Source organism: Pinus tabuliformis, chromosome 8 (genome assembly GCF_031772625.1).
Source record: "Pinus tabuliformis cultivar Carrire ecotype Pingquan chromosome 8, CPIR1, whole genome shotgun sequence".
Taxonomy (NCBI): domain Eukaryota; kingdom Viridiplantae; phylum Streptophyta; class Pinopsida; order Pinales; family Pinaceae; genus Pinus; species Pinus tabuliformis.
In genome coordinates, this window is record NC_142294.1 from 1,237,544,111 (window position 1) to 1,237,567,215 (window position 23,105).

General features: G+C 38.7%; 1 protein-coding gene across 4 annotated transcripts in view; it reads left to right on the forward strand.

The window, feature by feature from the left end:
* LOC149239873 (Exostosin family protein) overlaps positions 1 to 23,105 on the forward strand; it is a 135,892-nt gene that overhangs the window by 83,161 nt on the left and 29,626 nt on the right. For all 4 annotated transcript variants that reach the window (XM_089373563.1, XM_089373564.1, XM_089373562.1 and 1 more), the window contains 2 exons: positions 18,179 to 18,475; positions 18,567 to 18,662. In XM_089373563.1, the coding sequence (XP_089229689.1) occupies positions 18,179 to 18,475; positions 18,567 to 18,662 (393 nt within the window). The remainder of the gene's footprint in view (positions 1 to 18,178; positions 18,476 to 18,566; positions 18,663 to 23,105) is intronic.

The window sequence follows — 23,105 nt, forward strand, 5'->3', positions numbered from 1 at the left end:
TTATAGTAAACCAATATTTATGAAATTAAATAAAATTAATTAAATTAAAAATTAAATAAATTAAAATTAAATCATTAAAATAAATAAATAAACTTTATTTCAAATTAAGATATGCAAATAAAATAAAATAAAATTTTGTTTATAAAAATAGACACGTATCATAATTTAGACACGATGATGGAGGAATCAGATTTTGTTTATAAAAATCGACACGTATCATAATTTAGACACGGTGATGGAGGATGTCGGTAAATGGAAATTTATAAGAAGGAAGAGACGGTTGGAGGCAGGGGGAAAAACAGGAGAAAAGCATATACACAAAGTTTGTTAATCATCAGGAACAGTTGGGCTTTGCTTGTTCTGAGGTTTTTGGGCACGGGGGAATAGTCTGCTTCAACTGAGAAGTTTATTGGACTGAGTAGTGAGGTTCTACTCAATTTGGCTAGGTGGTTTCGATAATTTGGTGAACGGGAGCAAACTAGAGGAGTTCTGAAACATTTTTCATCCGCAGCAGACATCCGCAACAGACCAAGTAAGTACTTATCATCGAATCAAGCAATTAGTCATATGAAGTTTTTTTATAAAGTTAAAATAGAATTTTTTCTTAAAGTTTCATACTCTGTTTAGGATAGATAGCTCTATAGAAACTCTTTACAATATTTACAGTTCAGTAAATCTTTATAGAATCAGAAATGGTCCTTTACATCAACTCAGTCCCTACAAGGTGGCAGGGTCAACAGGTAGCATGGTGTATACCGGCTGACAAGAAAGCCTAAAGATCATGAGAAGCAGAAGAAGTGCAGGTTCCAGAGTCTCAAAGGGAGCCAAGTTCTAGTAGGAGCATGCAAGTTCAGAGGGAGAATGTGCAACCCAAGAAGAGTGCATGGTCAACGAGAAGTAAGGGTGCTTTGACAATTCGCAAGAAGGAACCATGGGATGGCCTGAAAGCATTTCAGGAGAAGAAGCAGGGGGATTCTTGTGGCAGGGATACTACTGAGAAGGGAAAGATTCATTCTACAGGGTATGTTGCAACAGTGAACGCTAGGAGATGGGCTAGTATTGCCGATAGTGATGATGATGATGAGTTACTTCCTAGTGGTGGAAGTACATCCCTCACTAAGAGGGAGTGTTGAGATTTGTAGCTTGGGAGGTACTCCACAACCTTGGGTACTGGGCTTGTGTGAGTTGGCACCACAAAAACTCATTGTGGGCTAAGTACCCAAGAGGTGGGTTTTGTACCCAAACTAGTGGGCGTAAAACCAAGTTGTATTTTGAAGGTTTGATCATGGTTACATGTGTGACACCCTTAATGGAGCAAGGGGCTATTAAGGTAGGGGTTGATCGAATGAGCAAGAATAATTTTTATTTGTGTGAGTTGGGCTTGTGTCAAAACTACAAGTTGGCTAGGCTTGTAGAGGTGCCCTTTAAGGGCTAGTTGTTGCACCCATGTGATCATATAAATAGAGGAGGCTAGCATTCAATTAAGGCATCCAACACCACATCTTTTCCTCAAGAGAAGATAGAGCAAGGAGGCCGAATATCCCAAGTAGCCGAATTGAACAAGAGCAGAAAGAAGGAGATCGTTTGGTCTTTTTGTCTCATGGTCTGTTATAGATACAAGGAGGACATTTGGCCGAGTTTTTGAGGGCAAATTCTGGGCACGTTAAGGAGCAGTTTCTTTGTGTTTAGGTCGATATTTTTTGTGTATTTGCAAATGGACGGATCCTTGGTTTTTGGAGGGTTGAGTTGCCTAGTAGGCTGTCAGAATTAGGCCACATCCTTCTAAGGCAAGAGCGAATCAGGGTCTGTGGAGGAGGTTGCATGCTGGTTTGAGGTTGTTGCAGGTTTCCCTAGACAAGGTCGAAAACTCAGAAGTAGTGTGCTCAAATATGAAGTTATTCAGAGGCCTGGAAGGACATCTTCAAGAAGAAAGGGTGTAGGTTTGGATGTCCAGATTAGGACAAAAGTTAGGTAGCTTGTGTAGAGGAGGGAGGACTACTAGAAGGTTGTCAAAAGAGCCCTAAAGAAAATTCATTGTGAAGGAATGCAAGACTGTTAGGAATCCAATAGAAAATACCATTCCATATACAATGATCAAATTAGCAATTAGTAAAGTGAAAAAATTAATGATATCAAAGTGAGATCAACTTATGTTAATGATCATTGAAGCAAATGAAACCACTCAATGAAGTAAGTGTATATTAGTGAAAGTGAAGCAAAATGAGTGAAGAGTCTACTTGCAAAATGGAAAAAGAAATCAAGAACAATCAACAATAGATCCTCCTACCAAATGAGGAGATCGAGATGCCAAGGGGAAATCCCCAAGCTCCCTCAAGAAGAAAATTTATTTTTATAATTTAAAGATAAACCCTCTTATAGAGGAATGAGGGTTCTAGATCTTGAGGAGGGTTTACAACAAATGAACTTCAAGGAGAAAACACCCTTCCTCAAAATACAAAATGAAAATGGGAAAATTTACAATGCTTAATATTACAATGAAGGAGTTCCTCAAGTGAGGGAACTCACTTTTCCTCTGAGGAATGAAGCTTTGAGGCTCTACGTCAAAATCTTCAGGAGGAAAATTTAGATCTGTGTAAAGGAGAGGGATAGAAGGCTTCTATCCACAGATCCAGGTAGGGAGAAGTCTCAAATGTGTAGGTCTATTAATTTTTCAAGCCTCCAACTATGGATCTCCTCAAAACGTCTTCAAAACCCCACTCGTTGAGCCTCCACAAAGAACTGCACAAGCATAGAAGCAAATCATATACGATGTAAGAAAATAAATCACAAAATAACGAGTATATACACTTAAAAAAATACAAAGCAAGCCACGAGAGGATGATGACACCTCTGCTCTTGTGCGAGCAATGAGGGATTAACCCTTTAATTAAGCTCTAAAAAGCTAGATATGTCAATGAAAGCACATAAAATAGTAGATCTGGATTTAGATTTGAAAAATAAAAAAAGTCTTAGAGATCTGGTTATAGACTCTTTAAATCTTTAGATCAGACTTTAAGAGAAGTAGATCAAAGTGGATTCTTGCTCGTTTCAACTTGGTAGTGGGTTTGCTCAACCAAAAACTTACCCCGCACTCAAGATCTGCTTCAAAACAAAAAAGATCTCTACACACTTGACAAAAGATTATTAGATCCACAAGGAACTAGACTACACAATGAGAAAGAAGGTTAGGGGTTCAACCAAAAACCCTCTAGTGCTTCTCCCTCTAGACTAGTCCTCTAACTAAAAAAATTGATACAAGATAACTTGCATAAATTAATCCAATAACCTGGCATATGGAAATAATAAATCAATTAGCACATATAGAGTATTAAGCACAAACTAAAGCAGTTTTACCTCCAAAGAAGAAGAATAACACCACATAGATTAACCCCAAAGTCTTTGCTTTATTAGATTTGGAAAGTCAGAGTACAAAAATTTGGCGGAGTCGCTAGCCTAGAAATTTGTCTAAGAACAAAATAATTACAAGTGAGGAGCTCATGGATCAATTCATAGAAAAAATGGGAGTAGATCCCAATGCCATAATTCGTCTCCGAGTACCAAGTGGTTGATCCAAGACCAAACATCTTGATCCCAAGGAGAAACGTCTAGATCCCATGGAGAAAATCGAAACCCTCTTGATCCCCTGCGTAAATCCTCAAGGAAGATAGCAGTTTTGCAAGAAATGGTACTTGGGTGAGGTGGTAATTGAATGATGGGGTGGTGGAGACCGTTTTCAAACTCATCCTTGACCAAAACTTAATCAAAATCCCCATTAGATCTTGGAACTTGAATTATCTTCCTCAAAAAGTGTGTTTTTTTGGACCATTCGTTGTGCTCGAGGACCATCGATTTTATTTTATTTACTTTTTTATTTTTTTCGTTTTTGTTTTTGTTTGTTTGTTTGCTTGTTTTTTTTGTTTTTGTTTTTCTTTTGTTCTCTGGTGGATAACATCCTTGGTGAGTGGAGTCCCCATCACTTTTGGACTTGACTTCAATTTTTTGTGAATTTCCACTTCACTTTGAGCATTTTCCACTTGGAGAGAATTTTTTATTTTCTCCCAATTATTATTTTTTGGTTAATTATTTGCCATTTTTTGCCAAAACTTAGAAAACATGGGTTTTGAGGGGTAAGTAATCAATTTTTGACCCTTGAAGTGTCTTAGTAGAAAGTTGAGGTGTAGAGGTCTAATTTTGAGTACTCATACCTCCTACAACTTCTCTAGACAACACTTACTACATCTTACATAATTTTTTTTTATTAAAAATCTCGTCCTAAGGAAATTTTTTAAAGAGATGATCTACTATGGTAATATACATTGATTCTATACATTAGGACTCACCTAAGACTAACATCAAGCTGCACTCCAACTTGTATATCTAGGAGAAAAACTCAACTAATTATAAGTGTTAAAAAACACAAATAATTAGCTAAGGAAAATAAATCCCTAGAGTGAACTCACTTGCTAGTAAAGTCCTAAGCTACCTAGGCCTATTACATGGCTTTATTTCATCATACTAGCTTCATTTTTACAATGTTCTCGTAGGGTTGCGGAATCTGGAAGACAAAATGATGAGAAGAAGAAGAAAGGGGCTTGAAAGCTCCGATGAAGTCTGGAATTTTGACTGATTTGATGGTGTTGGAATGCTCTAAGTGTGCTTTGATCATGGAGTCTTTGACATTCTTCAAATGCAACTTTAGTGGTCAACATTATTAAAGATTGTTAATATGACGAAGTTGGGTTGAAAAAGTTAAATTTTTCTATTGTGTACTAGTTGATTCATTGCTGTGTTTATTCCACCATGCAAAGTAGTATTGTTGTGGCATTTGAGTATGTTTGCATAAGAGATTCTATGGCTCAAAACAGATTCTTGAGTGCTGTAGAAAATCAACAATCAGTGTCCATGCTTCTATCACTCTCTAGCACCATGTACAGTCGGGGGGGGGGGGGGGGGGGCGGCTTTTTGTGTTCGATTGTTTCTCTCATTGTGGGTAGCAAGACTTGGGGAGATTTGCCTAAGACTTCTCTTTGAGATTCAGTGTATCAGGGGCATGATGAAGATTCTCCAGTGGAGTAGGGTCGGTGCACGAGTTGGCAGTGATAGGTTGAGGGATGAGAATATTTTCATTGGATGTGGTATACTTCGACCTGCCCAGCAAATTCTTTTGTCCAACAAATTTTTGTGCCCAACAAATTCTTCTGCCCATCAAATATAGAAACCCTAAAATGAGAGAGAGAGAGGCCCAAAAACTTCAATCTAGTTCTTCTCCTTCCCTTTCATCCATTTTCCAGCTTCTATCTTGAGAAGGCCGAACTTGCTTGAGTGAGTAACAATGAGGTCGAGTTCCTTCTTATTTATAGGCTTGTGAGGGGTACAAATTTCCCTCTTTAGGCCGACTTGTCCCTTCATGTAGGCCAACTTGATCTTTGTGCCTTGACGAGGTCTTGGAGGGTCTTTTGATTATATTTTGACTCAAATAAATTTTCTTTACAATATGTAACATGCCCAAATGGGTTTTCAATACATGAAAATGACTCAATTGACTTTATGACAAACTTAGAAGCACTCAATGGGTGCTTGACCTAAAAATAAATTTCCCTTAAGCATGAAACCCATGCCTCAAGAATAATAATAATGAATTTATTTTTCTCTTTTCATTAAATAAATAAAATCACGATTACATATGCTATTATGAAGACTGAACCTAGTTACATATTTCAACACTGCACATGTATGAATCCACCTCCAAGGCATTCATTCCCAAGGTTCTTCTTCTCCAACATACATATCAGGGTCTTCATACCTTTTCCATGGAGATGTCATAGCTAATACTTCTTGTTATTAGATGTTGATTACTTATCTTATCTTACGTGACTATAGATACATCGAACTCTTCTTTCACCTTTTTCGTATATGGCTTCCTCAAGATCTTCTATACATAGTTCCTTCATCATAGGAACCATAGTTGCCAACCTCCTCATATTTTTCATGAGGTCATATTATGTTGATTTCATCTTGTCAATATGTAGAAGAGTTCAAGGCATATTGTCTACATGCCTTCATGTATCTTTCTAAAGGAAGAGTTTTCTTCATCATGTTCATGAGATAGGGCATTCTACCCATTCTATCTGCAACCATATGTAAACTTGTCAAAATCCTTTAAATTTAATAAGACGTACATGTAAATATTTTGGAGAGAAAAGAAGAAAACCATTTTTTTAATTGTATTTTTGGCTTATCTTCTTATAGGTTTACTCAAATTTTAAGTGTAGACACTTGTTGGATGCGGAATTAAATTCCACATCCAACGAGTACCCATTATGCATAGTTTTGAGAAGACCCATCACGCCTTTTTAATGTATCTTCTCAGAAGTATGCATAATGGGTACTTGTTGGATGTGGAATTTAATTCAACACCCAAGGAGTGTCTACACTTAAAATTTGAGTAAACCTATAAGGAGATAAGCCAAACATACAATAAAAAAAGTAGTTTTCTTCTTTTTCTTCCAAAATTCATAACTCTTATTTTATTATTTTAACTTCCTTAGGAGGCCACTTTTAGGCTGAAATTTCCTCTAATGAACAACCTAGCATTCGTGGGCTTGCCTTTCCTTGGTATAACATCTTTGCTCATTGTTACATGGGCCTAGGAGAGTGCTTCTTATTGTCGCTCTTTTTTTAGGTGGATCTAGTCTTTTCGTGGCTAGTGTGCATGCTTTGACTGAATTGGAGCGCTCTTATTGTGGCACCCTTGCTTATTTGGGGTTTCTTGGCACATATGTTGAGGTGTGGGGATGATGGGACCATCCTCTTTCTTCATGGAGTTAGTTGGTTGATTTGATGACATCACTCTTCGATTGATGCTAGCACATTGATTGTTGTCCCCTCATTCTAGGGATATATCCATTTTCACTTCCTTTGATGGTTGTTACATATTGGAAGCTAGGTTGAGGAGATGGTCTTAGCTATGAAGACTATTTTTGGTATATGAATACTTCTTATGAGGTTCCATTCACTTTCTCGTGGGCCAATCTACGTTTGGAGGCTCTCTTGCACACATGTTGAGGACTGGTTTGTGGATCGACTTCCTTGGAGAGGCCACACTGTTGATGATTGTAGTAGCGGATAGTTACTTCTGCATAGGCTAAGTTTCATGCACGCAGGAGTAGTCCAAGATGTTAATAGGAGCTTGCTCATGTTGAGTGAGTGTCTATTATGATCTTTTCCCCAAACTTTGGAAAAACACATTGCTTAAGTAATTGCTTAATGTTGGCTATTGGGCTGAGGTTTTCTAAGGAAAAGTGAATATTCACTTTAATGATATAGATCTAATCTCAACCATTGATCTCTAGTGGATTAAGATCTGATCCTAGCCTTCTATCACTTTGGAGATTAGGGCTTGAGATCTAGCTCAATGAAGAATTATAAAGACAACCTAAGGGAAGAAGGAAGACGCAACATAATTGCAAGTTGGTAGATTTGAGAGAGAGATTTTCTCAAGTGAGGAGTGGGAAGCTCAAGGCTGAAGAGGGAAAAATTCGCAGTTGAAAATTCCGGAGAAGGGAATGTTACCCACCAAAAGTGGTTGAACCCAGAGGAGAAATTTTTCTCCTACCATCTGTTCCCGTCGAGAGCCATCAACCCTTGTCAGCCACTAGTAGCCAATGATGATATGGCATTCATATCTCTGCCACCTGCATCAGTCATATGTTTCCTCGTCCATTTGGGAAGGGCGCATATTAAACTCAACATGTAATACATGACACTGGAATCATATAACAATCCTAAAATCTTCTTTCTTCTACGAAATGTAACTCAAAAAATTACACTATACCAATAGAGATGACAATAATAAACTAAATAAGGAACAAGGAATATTTTAGCTGTTAGATCATGGGTGAATACACAACCCTTCCATATATAACTTCAACACTCTTATCCTCAAGAACATGTTGCCCATAAACTGACACACACACACACACACACACACACATTTAGTTAGGCTCCACGCTCCCCACCACAACAGAGAAGACAAATAAATACACCAGATCTTGGACTGATAAATATAGGAATGTATCAACTTGCTGAACATAGTTAAAATGACCTTCTAATCTGAAGCAAACATGCCTAGGAATGAAGAGGTACCACGCCCTTTCTAGAGGAGTACCCACAATCAGTTATATATGAAGAAACTTGGCCTTTCTCACCGATAAATTGATCAACCACTATAGGAGACGACTCAAGCCTTGTAGAAATGCAATTAGGTTAGCAAAGCACGATAGACTCAACTGTCCATAAGAAAAACTTGACCAGCTATATACAGAAATGATTTTGGCCCTTTTCCACAGAGAGACATGACCCACAAGTCATAGCTAACTCGTCCCTTTGATGTAGTATCACTCATCCAACAAATAAATAATGAACTTGGCTTCTTCAACACAAGAAATTGACCCTTGGGCTATGGTAGTCTTTGGTCTTCTAAGTGGGTGATCTCAGTATGTCAAAGAGAATGATAAACTCAAGATTAGAGGATAAAGTCAATTGATAACGTTGTTACCTCCATTATCTTTTTCAAATCTTCTTCTCCAATAAAGCACAATGGGTAAATTTGAGTGATTCAGGTCTCCAAACTAGCTATGGTGTATGTTTTCAACACTGAAACTAGCAACCAGACTTAAGGTTTCCAAACCCTAAGCTCTTCTCCAAGAGCTCTCCAAAAATTCTTTTTTCTTGATGGTAAAATGCTCGAATGAGGAGAGACCCCCTTATTTCCCTTTTTTATAACTCAACACTTTTTGCCACCCTTTTTACCGTTTCCATCCAATCAAATATTAAAAGCACATTTCCTTTCTTTATTTAATAAAGTGACTTTTATTAACTAATTAAAGCCTCTTTTAACCTCGAAAGATGCCTAATTTGCCTCCGTGGTCACATTGGCCACCCAAAACCCTTTTTCTATTATTTTCACCTGTAGATCTTTTTGCCCCGATTCCAACGAACTATTACACTAAGTTTTTTCTCTAAATAATTAGCTCGAAACAACACCTTAAGCATAATTATTTAAAATATGCCCGTTAATAACTCGTTTTATGGAAACTGTCGAAATGCAACGAAACCAAGATCGAATTGTGTGGAACTAATCCTAATGTTGAAAAATGGCAAGCGATCTCAGTTGGACCCTGTAAAAGTCCTCAAAACCCTCCAATCTCACCAGTGATGTAATCTAGCTCCTGTGATTCGACTGACATAAGCTCTATAAACTCCTAATCTCATCACAATGTAATGCAAAAATTGGGGACATTACATTAGATCAATGGCTGAGATTAGATCTAGGTCACAAATAATTAAATATTTATCCTTAGAAATTTGCTCAATTTGCCAACATTAATTAAAAAAATTAAATTGATGTGCTTTTCGTAAGTTAAACTAGGAAAGAAATCATATTAGTTGCTCCTCTCAAACAACCACCTAAAGAGGACCTCTCCTATGTGCTAGAAACAAACCTATGCAAAAGACCTTCTGAAGCTACAATATCGACAACAAAGGGTCAAACAAGGCACCAAATGGGAGGCAATTGTTAAAATTGGCAACTAGGGCCAAACTCCATGTGCGTCATCTTATTTATGGCAGCTGATATTTTTCTTGGATTCCTCTAGTCAAGGGGTGTACGATTGATCTAAAGATTATCCAATTCCGACAAGTATTCATGGAGATGTGAATTTATTTGTGTTATGTGACAATTCGTCAAGGTCAAACAACAACCAAATTACCCCCATCTATCCTCAATGTTTTACTATAAAAAGAGGTGGCTTGCAAGTCATTAGTCAAAGTCATGAAGTGCAACAGAGTGATGGAATCATCTGTGTTCAGATCTGCTACCTCATGTATTATCTTCTTATTGAAGATCTCTGCTCTTACTTTGTCAATGTCAAAATGTTGACTTCTGATGTATATGGACTATCTCTCTCTCTGCTGAACTATTGAAGAACATAAGAAGAATTGATCAAGGGTTTCCCCACATTGGGGTTTGTCCTTGGCCGACGCCACATCTTGTGTTCTCTTGTCTTGGCTTGATTTCTGCAATTTATGTTTATGTTCTATCTGCATTTACTATCATGCTAAATGTGATTGCTAATATGGAATTGATATTGAGCTAATATGGAAAATTGAAGTAAATTTGCTCTCAGCATAGAACATACCTAAAATTAACATGGTATCAGAGCTGAGGTGAAGACAAAGCCCAAGCAAGAGTGAAAGAGCAATCACCGAAGTTAGCTGGACAAGGTCAAAGGCTCAATGGGTTTCTCATAGTGAAGGGTAAAATCCTTGAGCCTCCACAAAATGCACTAGCCACAAAGAACAAGTACACCAATGGTGGAAGGAAAGGCAGATGCCTTGCGTGCAATAAATTTGGCCATTATGAGGAGTGTCCAAATAGAAGGGACACATCACTTGATGATGATAACAATAATTCCAGGGGCATCTTCAATGATCAAAGGAATGACAGGTACAATGGAAAAGGAAAAAGGAATGCAGGTCATAGGGGAAATGGCCAACTCTTCAAGAAAGCAAGGATCTCCAGGCTTGAAGAATCAAATGTTGTTTCTGATAAGCTAAAGGAGTATTCTCTTACATTAGCCCTCTCCACTACTTCTCCTCCAGACTCTTTGGGAATCTGGCTTATTGATAGTAGTGCTTCAAGGCACTTCATCGGATAGAAGGAAGCTCTCTCTAATTTGATAGAGAAGGAAACAATCGTGGAGATTATTCTTGGAGACGATGCCACCTATCCCGGAAAGGGTGTAGGGAATGTTACCACTCAATTGAATGAGGGTAACATGATTCATTTACAGAAGTTCTTTATGTACCTAATCTCAAGAAGAACTTGGTGTCCATTTCGGCAATGGAAGTCAAAGGTTTCGAGGTGGCATTCATCAATGAAAAGGTACGTGTGTGGATAAGGAATTTTAAAATATGCTTTTAAGTTCAAGGTTGGCAATTTGTATCAAGTTGCAGGAAGTCCATTGGGGACTATGTCATGTAACACGTCCCTTCTATGGCACTGGAGGTTTGCCCATCTTCATTGTAAGGGCCTATGCGATGTGAGTCGGATGGTGCCAGGGATGCCTGAATTCAAGAAGAGCATGGAGGTACATGTCCGAGATGTACCGAAGGAAAACTTACAAAGGGAACCATTCCCCTCTTGTAGCAAGTCCATAGATTTGGAACAACTCGAGGGGTTTGAGATTCATGATCGGGAATCTCATGTATGCAGGTTGAAGAAAGTTCTCTACGATTTAGAGAAAGCACCCCGGGCTTGATATGAGAGTATTGATAGCTAGCTGATGAAGCTAAGATTCACTAGGAGTGAAGCCGATCCAAACCTGTACTTGAAGGTTGTGGATGATAGACCTCTCATACTGGCACCTTATGAGGACGACCTCTTTCTGACAGGTGCAAATCCTCTCATTTGCAAAAGTAAGAGGGAGTTGGATTTCAAATTTGGAATGGTGAACTGCAAGTTGTTGATTTGGGGTAGCATCGGATGTGCTCTAGCCATGAAAATTGGTGGAGAGGCTAAAGCACATGAGATCTCCAAGACCTAGAAATGGTTTGGGCAGATTCTAAACGGTTTGGAGATATTAAAATAATTAATATTTTAATGGAGTACCTAAGTTTGAACTTAGGAAAAATAAAATATTAATGGGTATTAATATAAAACTGGGTTAGAAGCTTCCAAAAGTCATGCATCAAGCCAAATCTAATCTTAGCCATTGATTAGAGATTTAATCTTGGCCATTGATGGACCAACGAGAAAAGTATAAGAAGAGGCTTGAGGGTCAGTTGATGATCTGTAGATGTTGATACTGTACTTGTGTTTATTTTCAATATTTACATAGTAAATAACTTGTTAAGTAACTAAACAAGTAGGAAGAAATAAACCAGATAGTACAGGAAGAATTTCTAATGGGTTAGACTTAGGAATTCCAACACAATCCCGTGACTACCTTAATGAAGCCTAACTTTAAGAAGTTATACGACAATGATGCCCAACTTGATTTGGGAAATGCCTCTGAGTTTCATAAACTCATTCTAGCATTGATGTTCTTGGTGAACTCTCGTTCGGATATATGTTTTGCAGTTACCATGTTGAGCTTATATATGGTTGAGCCTCACTCGATTGGTGCCAAGAATCTTTTGAGATATCTTCGGGGCACAATCTCTCATGGATTGAGATACACTGCCAGAAGTATGAAGCTGCATGATTATTCAAATCTTGACTAGGCAGGCAGGGTGGAGGATTGCAAGAGCACTTCTATGTGTTGGTTTTCTTTGGGTTCTGCTTCGATATCCTGGATGAGCAGGAAGTAGAAGTTGGTTGCTTTGAGCACCAATGAGGCCGGATACATAGCTGTAAGTATGGCCTCGTGTGAAGCTGTCTGGTTGTGGAAGCTCTTCAGTGAGCTGTTTGGACACGTGCTGGATACCATCGTGATCCTCTATGACAACTAGAGGGGGATTCGATTGTTGAGGAATCCCGTGATCTCTCCAAGCATATAGACATCAAGTACCACTTTATTTGGGATATGGTACATCGAAGAGCAAGAAGGCTCCATCGCATTGGGACTGATGTGCAGGTCGTCGATATTCTGTCGAAGCCCCTAGGAAAGGTCAAATTCTTGACTTTCCGAGAACGACTAGGAGTCGTGGAGAGACTCTCTCCTAAGGGTCCTGTATGATATGGACATTGAGCTCTGGGAGCTCCAGGGGGCTTGGGGGTACATCTTGGAGTGATGAGCAACCATAGGGTGAGTGGTTCAACCTTCCCCCTATTAGTTTGCTATGTAGGCAAGATGAGTGGTTTCTTCTCTTGCTGAGACACAATCATAGGGTGAGTGGTTCAACCTTCCCCTAGTGATTTGTTGTGTAAGGGTGAGTGGTTCAACCTTCCCCTGGGATACCCTTGGTGACATGTAGGCAGGATGAGTGGTTCATCCTTCTCTTGCTGAGACATCCTACCCATGCAGTCTGGGACTCATGGGAAGTACCTCTCATCTGACCAATGAGTAGGGAAATGAGGATAGGGACCATAGTAGTACTGATGGACGCATCGTGTTACTACTGTACTCCCTATGCTAGGATGGTATTGATCTGGGATCAATTGGAACTAACTTTGGGTTAGTAAGAGTAGTATGACACACTCTCTTTATTGGAACTGACCTTGAGTCAGTAAGAGTGGTACAAGACACTCTCTTTTATATGGTTCTGACTTCGGGTTAGTAGAGGATGGTATGATACATTCTCGATCACTTCTTCTTCTTCTTAGTTCAGCAGAGCAGTGCAGGGCACTGATGGCAGAGATAGTACGGTCTAGCAGATGGATTAACAGATGGAGTTCTCCCTAGTTGAGAGGGAGTATTAAAATTGGCAACTAGGGCCAAACTCCATTTGGGTCATCTTATTTATGGCAATTGATATTTTTCTTAGATTCCTCTCGTCGAGAGGTGTAGGATTGATCTAAAGTTATCCGATTCCGACAAGTATTCATGGAGATATGAATTTATTTGTGTTATGTGACAATTCGTCAAGGCCAGCCAGCAACCAAAGTACCCCCATCTATCCTCAACGTTTTACTATAAAAAGAGTTGTCATGCAAGTCATTAGTCACTCATCTCATGTGATCTTTTCCTCTCCACTCATTTGGGTTTTGGTGGAAGGAAAAGTCACTAAGAGTATACGCTGCCCTAATGGATGCCCTAGACCCTAACGCAGTCTATGGGGGAACCTTAACGCAGTCTATGGAAGAAGCCTAAGTGCCCTATATTACTATCTAGAAGAAGCCCTAGACGTGGAGGAGAAAGGGTCCTCTTGAAGATCCTACAGCAGCCCTAATAGCAGTCATAATGGAGAACCTTTAACGCTGTTCTAAAGACTTCAATATAGCCATGGAAACACAACAAGGAGTGGGTAAAAACACAGGTCTGTAACAGACCCTGAGATGCTGTCTTTATATGCCCTAACACAGTCATGGAAGGAGGTTTAACGCAGGCCCTAACTGCTGGCCTTATTCCACTCATACGCTGGAAAGAAAGAGGTCTCTTCCGCAGACAAGTAAGGGTTCAATGCAGCAAGAGGAGGATCCCTTCACGCTGTCCTAAAAGAGACCTCTATACGCAGCAAGGAGAAGCCCTATAATACGCTGTCATAATGGAGCTGGAAGAACAGTGAGGAGATCTGACCGCAGGCAAAGAAGGGAGATGTATTACGAAGCCCTCTAACAGAAACGCAGGGCTAAAGTCAAGGCACAGTCATAAGCCCTAAACGCTGTCATAGGAGATGACCTTAATGCAGTCATAAAGGAGGTTTTCACCGAGTTTGAACACTGTCCTAAACATTGTGTCATGAAGACCTGTTGAAAGAGTCTGCATCTATAGCCTAGCTGCTCTGCTAGGCTGCAAGCCATAGCAAGCAGCTAAGGCTGGTATGCATTGATAATTGCAGCAGCATGTTGCAGTATGCATTGAGTGCATGATGGGTGCAGCATAGTGCAATGAAGGGTTTAGCATAGTGCAGCAAGTAGAACATAATGATGACGATGCTGCAGCATGATGGATGCAGCAGGATAGGCACAATAATGAAGTGCAGCACCGTGATGGATGGTGCAGCATACTGCAGCATGACAGTGGTGCAGCATAGTGATGATGAATGGTGCAGCATAGTGCAGCATGAATGGTGCAGCATAGTGATGATGAAGTGCAGCATGATGGGTGCAGCACAGTGATGGTTGTATGCCGTATGATGAGTGCAGCATAGTGTTTGAAGTGCAGCACAGTGATGGGTGCAACACAGTGATGGAATCATCTGTGTTCAGATCTGCTACATCATGTATTATCTTCTTAGTGAAGATCTCTGCTCTTACTTTGTCAAAGTCACATATGTTGATATCATCGGACAGTCAAGGAGATTATTGTGGAATTTTCTACAAGATCCATGTGGAAGCCAATCTTTTGATCTGATAATTACTACCCAATAATCTTAATTCAGTTTATTTTATGCCACTGATATTATCGAGTCAATTATACACAAAAGTTTTCAACAGTAATGCAGTGAATGCAATAAGATCATAAAGGGACAACCATGCACATTAGAGACAACAAAATTTACCCTAGGAAACCCAAACTTGGAAGAAAACCCAACAAATATTCTTCTAGGAGAAATTGTCCTTTAGCGAGGTTCACAATTACAAATTATCTTAGAGATCTGTGCCAAAATCGAAGTCCAAATACTAGTCAAAATTCCATTTAGTCAATGCTAGTCAAACTGGCAAAAAATAGAGAAGTCGATGCTGTCAACAGTCAAGCTTGGTCAAACTTCAGAAAACTTGGTCAATTCGTCCTCTTCTTCTTGAGCAAAACTTTCCTTCAAGCATAGACCATAACTCGTCCTCCTTGGTTGCAGCTTTCTTCTTAGGATCTGTGGCTTCTCTAGGGCTTTTGTTCTCCACACATGTAGACCTTCACAAATTTGTCTTTATTGGCTGTTCTTTCAACATATCTCTGATACCATGTTGAATTTTATACCAGATCCATAGTAGAAGCCAATCTTCTGATTTGATAATTACTACCTAATAATCTTCTTTCAGTTTATTTTATGCCACTGATATTATTAAGTCAATTATACACAGAAGATTTCAACAGTAATGCAGTGAAAACAGTAAGATCATAAAGAGAAAACCTTGCACAATAGAGACAACAAAATTTACCTTGGAAAGGCAAACTTGGGAGATAACCCAGCAACTTGTCTTCTAGGAGAAATTGTCCTTCAGCTAGGTTCACAATTACAAATTATTTTAGAAATCTGTACCGAAATCCATGTCCAAATACCAGTCAAACCTAATCAAAATTCCAGCTAGTCAATGCTGGTCAAACTGCCCCAAAACAGAGAAGTCAGTACTGGTCAACAGTCAAGCTTGGCCAAACGTCAGAAAACTTGGTCAATTTGTCCTCTAATCTGCTCCTTTATGCGGCTACATCAGAAGAAATGTTGCTGTGTGTGAGTGGTCGAAATGAGGATGTCTCTTTGTGTGTTTATACTTGTCAAATGGGTGGGTTTTGACCAAGGGTCATACCCTTTCATGGTGGGGCCAACTTGACAATTTGGAGCCTACACGAAGCTCAAAAAATAGAATTCTAATTTTAATTTCCATAATTCTCCTAGGCCGACTTTGGATGCCTCTTGGCATGCGGGAATACCTCCCAATGCTACACAAAAATCAACAATTACAACTATCAGGAATTATGTTAATGTGTGTTCATCCATAAATAGAGAAGGAAATACAATCATGAACAACTTCTAATGATAACCTAAAATGGAAATGGAAGGAGTATACCAAGTTCTTATTCCTTGAGCATATGTCAAAAGCAATTCCAGCAAAGTAGAAACAACAATAAAAATATGAAAGACAATCTTACCTACAAGATAATTGTGTAGCTTCTCCAAGCACATCCAAAAATATTGCATTAAGCTGCAAAAGAGGGAGTTCTTCCTAATCCAACCTTCCTGCACAACCAGCATCCAACCCTTGGGGGCTTGAAGCAACCTACCAACTTGCGAAAATTTCTGAATCATATGATTAGAATCAGATGTGCAATGCCCATGCAATATAGTTGGTAACACATCCAATTGAGTTGTACAGGGTGCCATGGAGAGAAGTCATTACTATATAGTTACAAAACTTACGTTCCCCATTAATGCTGAGTGGAGATATAGATCACCCCCTCTAACTCCACATAGCTTCTTTATAAAATAATAGATCATCAAGGACCGAGACTGAGTTCCAGAGAGATTTAGGTGGGAGATTTTGAGAGTGGCAATTTACAACAAAAAGGTGAAATTTGCCCCTCACATGCTATAATTGAATAGTCTTCTGTTTATCCAGAGTGCTTTTTATGGTTGACCATATGGAATTTTACTTGTCCATAACATCAAGTTTCTTGCTTCCAAACTGCACACTTCTATTCTCTCCTCATGATGCATGCATCTTCAATTCAAGACTTTTCTCTTTCTTATAATATGTACATCTTCAATTCAAGACTTCTCTTCTATTTCTTATAATATGTACATCTTCATTTCAAAAGATGTACTGCTTAAAATATTCTTCTTTCAATACTTATTTTGTTCATGAATCTTTGCACCTTTTTGGGGGCAATTGCTACTTATGGTCTATTGTTGTTATTGAAGATATTCTCTGTGTAGATCTGCTTTTCGTTGTAGAAAGAGGAGTGTGTTAGAAAACTTATTGGTTGTTCCTGAACTCTCACCCTCTCTTTAGTTCACTAGAGACATGGTGTTGGTGAGACTAGCTCTCTAGATGGCAGGACCTTGAAGATAACATGGGGTTGAATGTGGATCCATCGTATAGTGATGTGGATCCTATCCTCCATCAAGAGGAGGCAAGGTCACAACATCTTGATGGTATTACATCGTGTATTTCCATAAGTTTGAATCCTGCCTCCTAGTCCTACCATGGCTACCAGCAATGTAACTTTTGTCTAAGCAAAGCTGCTCATTCCCCACTATCATCCAAAGGCCACTGGGCATTTACCATTCATATATGTACTTTTATTTACCTATTTCCTAAAATTTTTGAAGTGATATTTCAAGAATTCGTAGTGTTTTGGAAACTATATCCATTTCCATGTGTCAGGGAAATTGGACTTGATATTCCTTTTTTTGTTTGTTTTGTGATTTGTTTTGACTATTTTGTGTGATCCATTTGATTGTTTCCTATACAAATGTGGTATTGTTATAGGGTTTTGTTAATTCTATATTCAGGGGACCTCAAATATATCATGGTCTGGTATTGAGAATACGGATACCGCATCATTATGACCATGGAACTTTATCTTTCCTTCACTCTCAAGTATTTATAGTTGCATGATGTGAATTTTTTAGTTTATGCCATATTTCTACATTCAATTTCTAAGAGAAATTGCAAATTAGCATTTCCTATTGCAATGATTGGTTAGAACTTTATATGGAATGTATTTGCTGTGGCGCAAAATAGATAAAATTCTGCTTGACTATCTGACATCTCCAGTTTTCAGCAACAGAATTTTAATCCTTGCAGGGATTGCATTTTGTACATCTTTTATAGTGATCACCAGTTGATCTGCAGATTGAAGTTGTAGATATGCTGAAGGGATCAAAATCATGGCAGCGTTCTGGAGGCCGTGACCATGTGATTGTGATACACCACCCAAATGCATTCCGATTTCTCAGGGATCAGGTTAATTCATCTATCTTTGTGGTAGCGGATTTCGGGCGGTATCCAAGGAATGTTTCATTTCTTAGAAAAGATGTCGTGGCTCCCTATGTCCATGTTGTAGATACATATGTCAATGATGATTCTTCAGATCCATTTGAGTCACGAACAACACTACTTTACTTTCGAGGAAGGATTAAGCGAAAGGATGTAAGTGCAATATATTCTTCATTTGGTGGCTGTCTGCTTGTTTTTGTCATTGAAGTACACTGTTATGAATAATATATAATGTATATTGCAGGAAGGATTTGTGCGTTTGCAACTAGCAAAGACTTTGGGCAATGATAAAAGAGTCCATTTTGAAGACAGTCTAGCAACAACTGAAGGTTTTGAAGCGGTAAAATTCCTGACGCATGTTTTCTATTTCTTTTTCTGAGATATATGAAAAACTATTTTTGAAATTAGATATAGAAAAGGGCTGGCATCTGATAGAAAGTCATAAAGATTAAACAATTTAAACTTTAAGATATATCTGTTCTGAAGGTGCATAAAAAAGATCTGTCCTAATGGTGCATAAAAAAGGATCTGTCCTAATGGTGCATAAAAAAAGATCAATATGGTTGACATGAAGTGTAGGTTTACTTAGCATGCATTTGATGTAAATGGTACACGGAAAAGAAGTGTTAGCAACCTACAACATGAAGTGATTACTTTTTCATACAATGGGTATTTTCTGTGCTATTGTGTTGGAATTTTGCATGTTACCTCTTTCTGCGGTCTTCTTTTGTTATGTAGAATAACATCTAAATGTTGTTTTAGATTTGTGAAGTGTATCTTAACTTTTAATGCAGTTTCCAAAACTAGGTCTCAATCGGTATTCTCTGTGCTATTATGTTAGAAAGTTGCATGATTATCTCTTTCTGCTGTCTTCTTTTGTAAAGTATGTGGAATAACTGCTGAATGTTGCTTTAGATTTTCTGAAGTTTATCTTAACCTTTAATGGAGTTTTCCAAAACGAGGTCAGATAAGATAAGATAAGAAAGGATAATTGTGTTAATGTTGACAGTTGAATAATTGGTCACATAAGTAGGTCATTGGGATTGCTGAGTACAATGATGCTAATACAAAGCAGGAGTAACAAAACGTCTCCTATATAAAGTACAAGAAATAAAATAAAGCATGAAGTCTATGCTAAAATATGGAAGATCCTCGAATTCGAGAGTGGGTGGCCCCAACAAGAGGGAGATAGATACAAAGAAGGGATTTAAGGACTAGATCATGGTCCACTAGCTCTATCTCTCCTAACATCCAAGGACAAATGAAGAAAATTCAAGATAGAATGGTGTCCCAAGGATGAGTTGGGGGAAGATTTGGATTATCTACAATGTTGTTGTCTAGAAGAAGTAACCCTCCTTTGATGTCTATGTGATCTCATATACTTGTTGGTATGGGATCTGGTCTTCCAATGTCTTTGAGGTCTTTAGGGAGTATGGATGGTCCCTCATGTCTACACCAATTGGGAGTCAGAGGCAATGCTGCTATTAGTTTGTCTCTTGGTGCACCTAATTAATGGGAGCACCGTGAAGAAGGAAGTTATCTATTGAGTGGGATTTGTTCTTAGAGTAGGTTGTAGAATGTAGGCACGAAGATTGAGGGCCTCCTGGATGTAAAGGGTTAGATATCTTGTAATTTCCACTATGGATTAATTGCCCAAGGGAGGGCGAAATAGCCTATCCAACCCCGTAGGTTATAGTCGTTGATAAAGGGGGAAACCCATTATCTAATGTTTTGGGGCAACATTAGGTAAATTTGGGGTAGCTGGGGCAAAAATCTCAAATTGGAGACTACAATTGCGACCCCTCACATTAGATTAAGGAAGAGAAACCCCCATGAGAAATGATGGAATCATTTTATCATCATCGATTTGGATTGGAATATCTTTGTTTCTTTTGAGCTGTGGCGCTGAGGGTTTTAAGACCCCTTTTTCTCTTGTCTTGTTTTGATGGAACCGATCCCACTCTAACTAGTCGTCTCTATTCTCTGTTTTGTTACAACATATTCACTTGGAGAAGATCGGTTCCGCCTTGGATAGCAAAGGAGAAGTTTTTTGTGGTTATCATTGTTGAAGTTTGTAGCTCAGGCAGGGACTTCCGCACGGGCCTTGTGTCTAGGCATGTAGAAGTCGCCCACATTTCACCTTAGAATATTTGCTCATGTAACTTAGCCTAAGTTAAACTTGGGAAAAAACACATAATTATATATTAACTCATTGAGCTAAAATAAAACTTAGATAAAGTAAAGTATTTACATTAGTGATTAAGCTTTAATCTTAGCCATTGATCTCAAGTGAGGCGAGATCTAATCTCGGCCGTCATCACTTTAAGATTAGGGTTTTGGCTCAATGTAAAGTTATAAAGGCGAGGCTAAGGCGAGGAGAAGACACAACAACAACACAAGATTGAGAGAGGCTTTTTAGTGAGTGTGCGTTGGGTTCGAGAGAGTTGAGTGTGGTAGTATTTTCTCAGTTGGGCCATTATTTCTAGTACAGGAGCCCAAGTAAGTTCTGTGATCAATTTATTAATGAAGAACTGTTGATTGGGAAGAAATATGTTTATGTGTGATTCAAATAGAATCATTTTGTCTTTGCTAAATTTTTTTTTTGTGTTAGGAATTTGGCCATGTATTTGTTTCGTTAATAATTGTTGGGAACCAAATGCAAGGTGTTGGGTATGGGAAAGTATAACAAGGTATTAGAGCCTCAACTTTGAATCGATCTCGGAATTACAGGTGTTGGTTCGTATTAGATCGCTGGAGCCAGATTGGCAGGGCTGGGATCATACAAATGATTTTTTTTATATGAAGACAAGAATTTTTAAGGGTTGAGAGGAATTTTTTTTATGGGCGATTTTTTTTGAGTCAAACAAAAAAAAAATCCAATTAAAAAGAAGCAAAGGGGGCCTGAGTTTTTCTAAAAGAAAAAAATAATAAAAAAACAAAGGGCAAGGGGGCTCGTGGGTGGCTGACTAGTTAGACCATCAAGCTGGCGACCGAGCCACCAGCCGCCGAGGCAATCGCTGTTAAGGCAACCGACAATCAATTGACCTGTTGACCAGCCGCGGTTGCAAGCACCGCTGCGCAGAGATGAACGAGCACAGGGGGCACGAAAGAGTTCGAGCTTAAGCAACATAGACATGAAATCGCTCGACCAGTCTCAAGAACGACACCGACCACAGGACTGACCACACAACAGTCTCAGCTGACAATGTTGGGCATGTTGAAATTCAAGTGCAATCTAGAATTTCTAATCATGATAATTAATTGTGACAGTTATATATGTTCTTCATTTAGTATTTACTTCACACAATTAGGTCATCAAGCAATTATACAAGTACAATGCACAAAAAGACAAGAGACACTAGAATTTAGGCCAGTGGCGAGGGTAAAATCCACAAGGGGACAACCCAACAATCCTTTCTTTACAGAATCTTTTGTCAACAAGAGAAATCCAAGTCATAGATAAACTGACCAGTTTTCCAAGTGCCAAGTTACCCCTCCTTATGTCTGTCCACAATATTGTCTTTAGAATGCCACATGCTATTGCAATAAAGAGTCTCAACAACTCTCACAATTGTAGAAGGATATAGCCTTTAGGAATTCACATAGCCACATAATAGAGTTTCATAGATTGTTCGGATACCATAGAAGTATAGTGCCACAGTGAGTTCGGATACCATAGAAAATACATTGCCATAGTAAGCTCGAATACCACAGATATATGTTGCCACAGTAGGTCCGCAACATCACAGAAGATTGTCCCTCAAATAATTCACATACGACAAAAGATAAGTGCCTCAAACAAATCCGAATCTTTTCATTCATAGAAGAGATTCAAATTGGTTGCCAAGTGATGAAGTATAGATGCCAATATATAGTTGTTCGTTCATGCAAAGGGACACGTCCTTTGGGAAGGCCAACTTGTCTTTTGGAGGGCTGACTTGGTCAACTTGGAGACACAAAATCATATTTAAAAATTCATTTTTTTCTTTTAATTGTCCAAATGGGACATGATAAAATAACTTAAAATACATTCTTTTTGACCTTTTACAATATCATAATTTTAAAGACCGAACCTAGCTACAATTTTGACACTCCCTCTTAAATAGGGAGGTATTCAAAATGAATCATTAGGATATTCTCAAGTTGAAGATTTCTATAAGAAAGGATTATCAAGATTACGATAAGCATCATCATCAATATTACCAACATCAACCACATTGCCATAGCCCAGTCAGTACTCGTGACGTATGGCACATATGCATTGTTTGGTATCCATTGAAACAAGCTCACTTTAGACAGAGATCAGAGTATGACACCAAAACAAGTTCACTCTAGAAAGAGATCAAATCATGATGCCAAAAACAAGCTCACTCTAGAAAGAGATTAGAGCACGATGTTGGGAGGCTCCTGCATCATCATCAATATTATCGACATCAATCACATTGCCATAGCCTAGTCAGTACCCTTGACGTATGGCACATATGCAATGTTTGGTATCCATCGAAACAAGCTCACTCTAGACAGAGATCAGAGCATGACACTTGTTGACCACTCTGTGTCAACGACCCCATAATAGTACACCCGTTTTTTTGCAAAAGGGATATCGCCTGATCGATGTGTCCATGCCGTCCAGTGATTATCATCAGCCTGATCATCATGTTATAATGTAAACCCATTCTGCATGTATATGTTGTAAATAATTTAAGAGAACCGTGTCATGTATGTAACAATCTAGGTAAACCTACCTTTCTAGTGACGATCTCCATTCTGTGAGTTTTTTTTG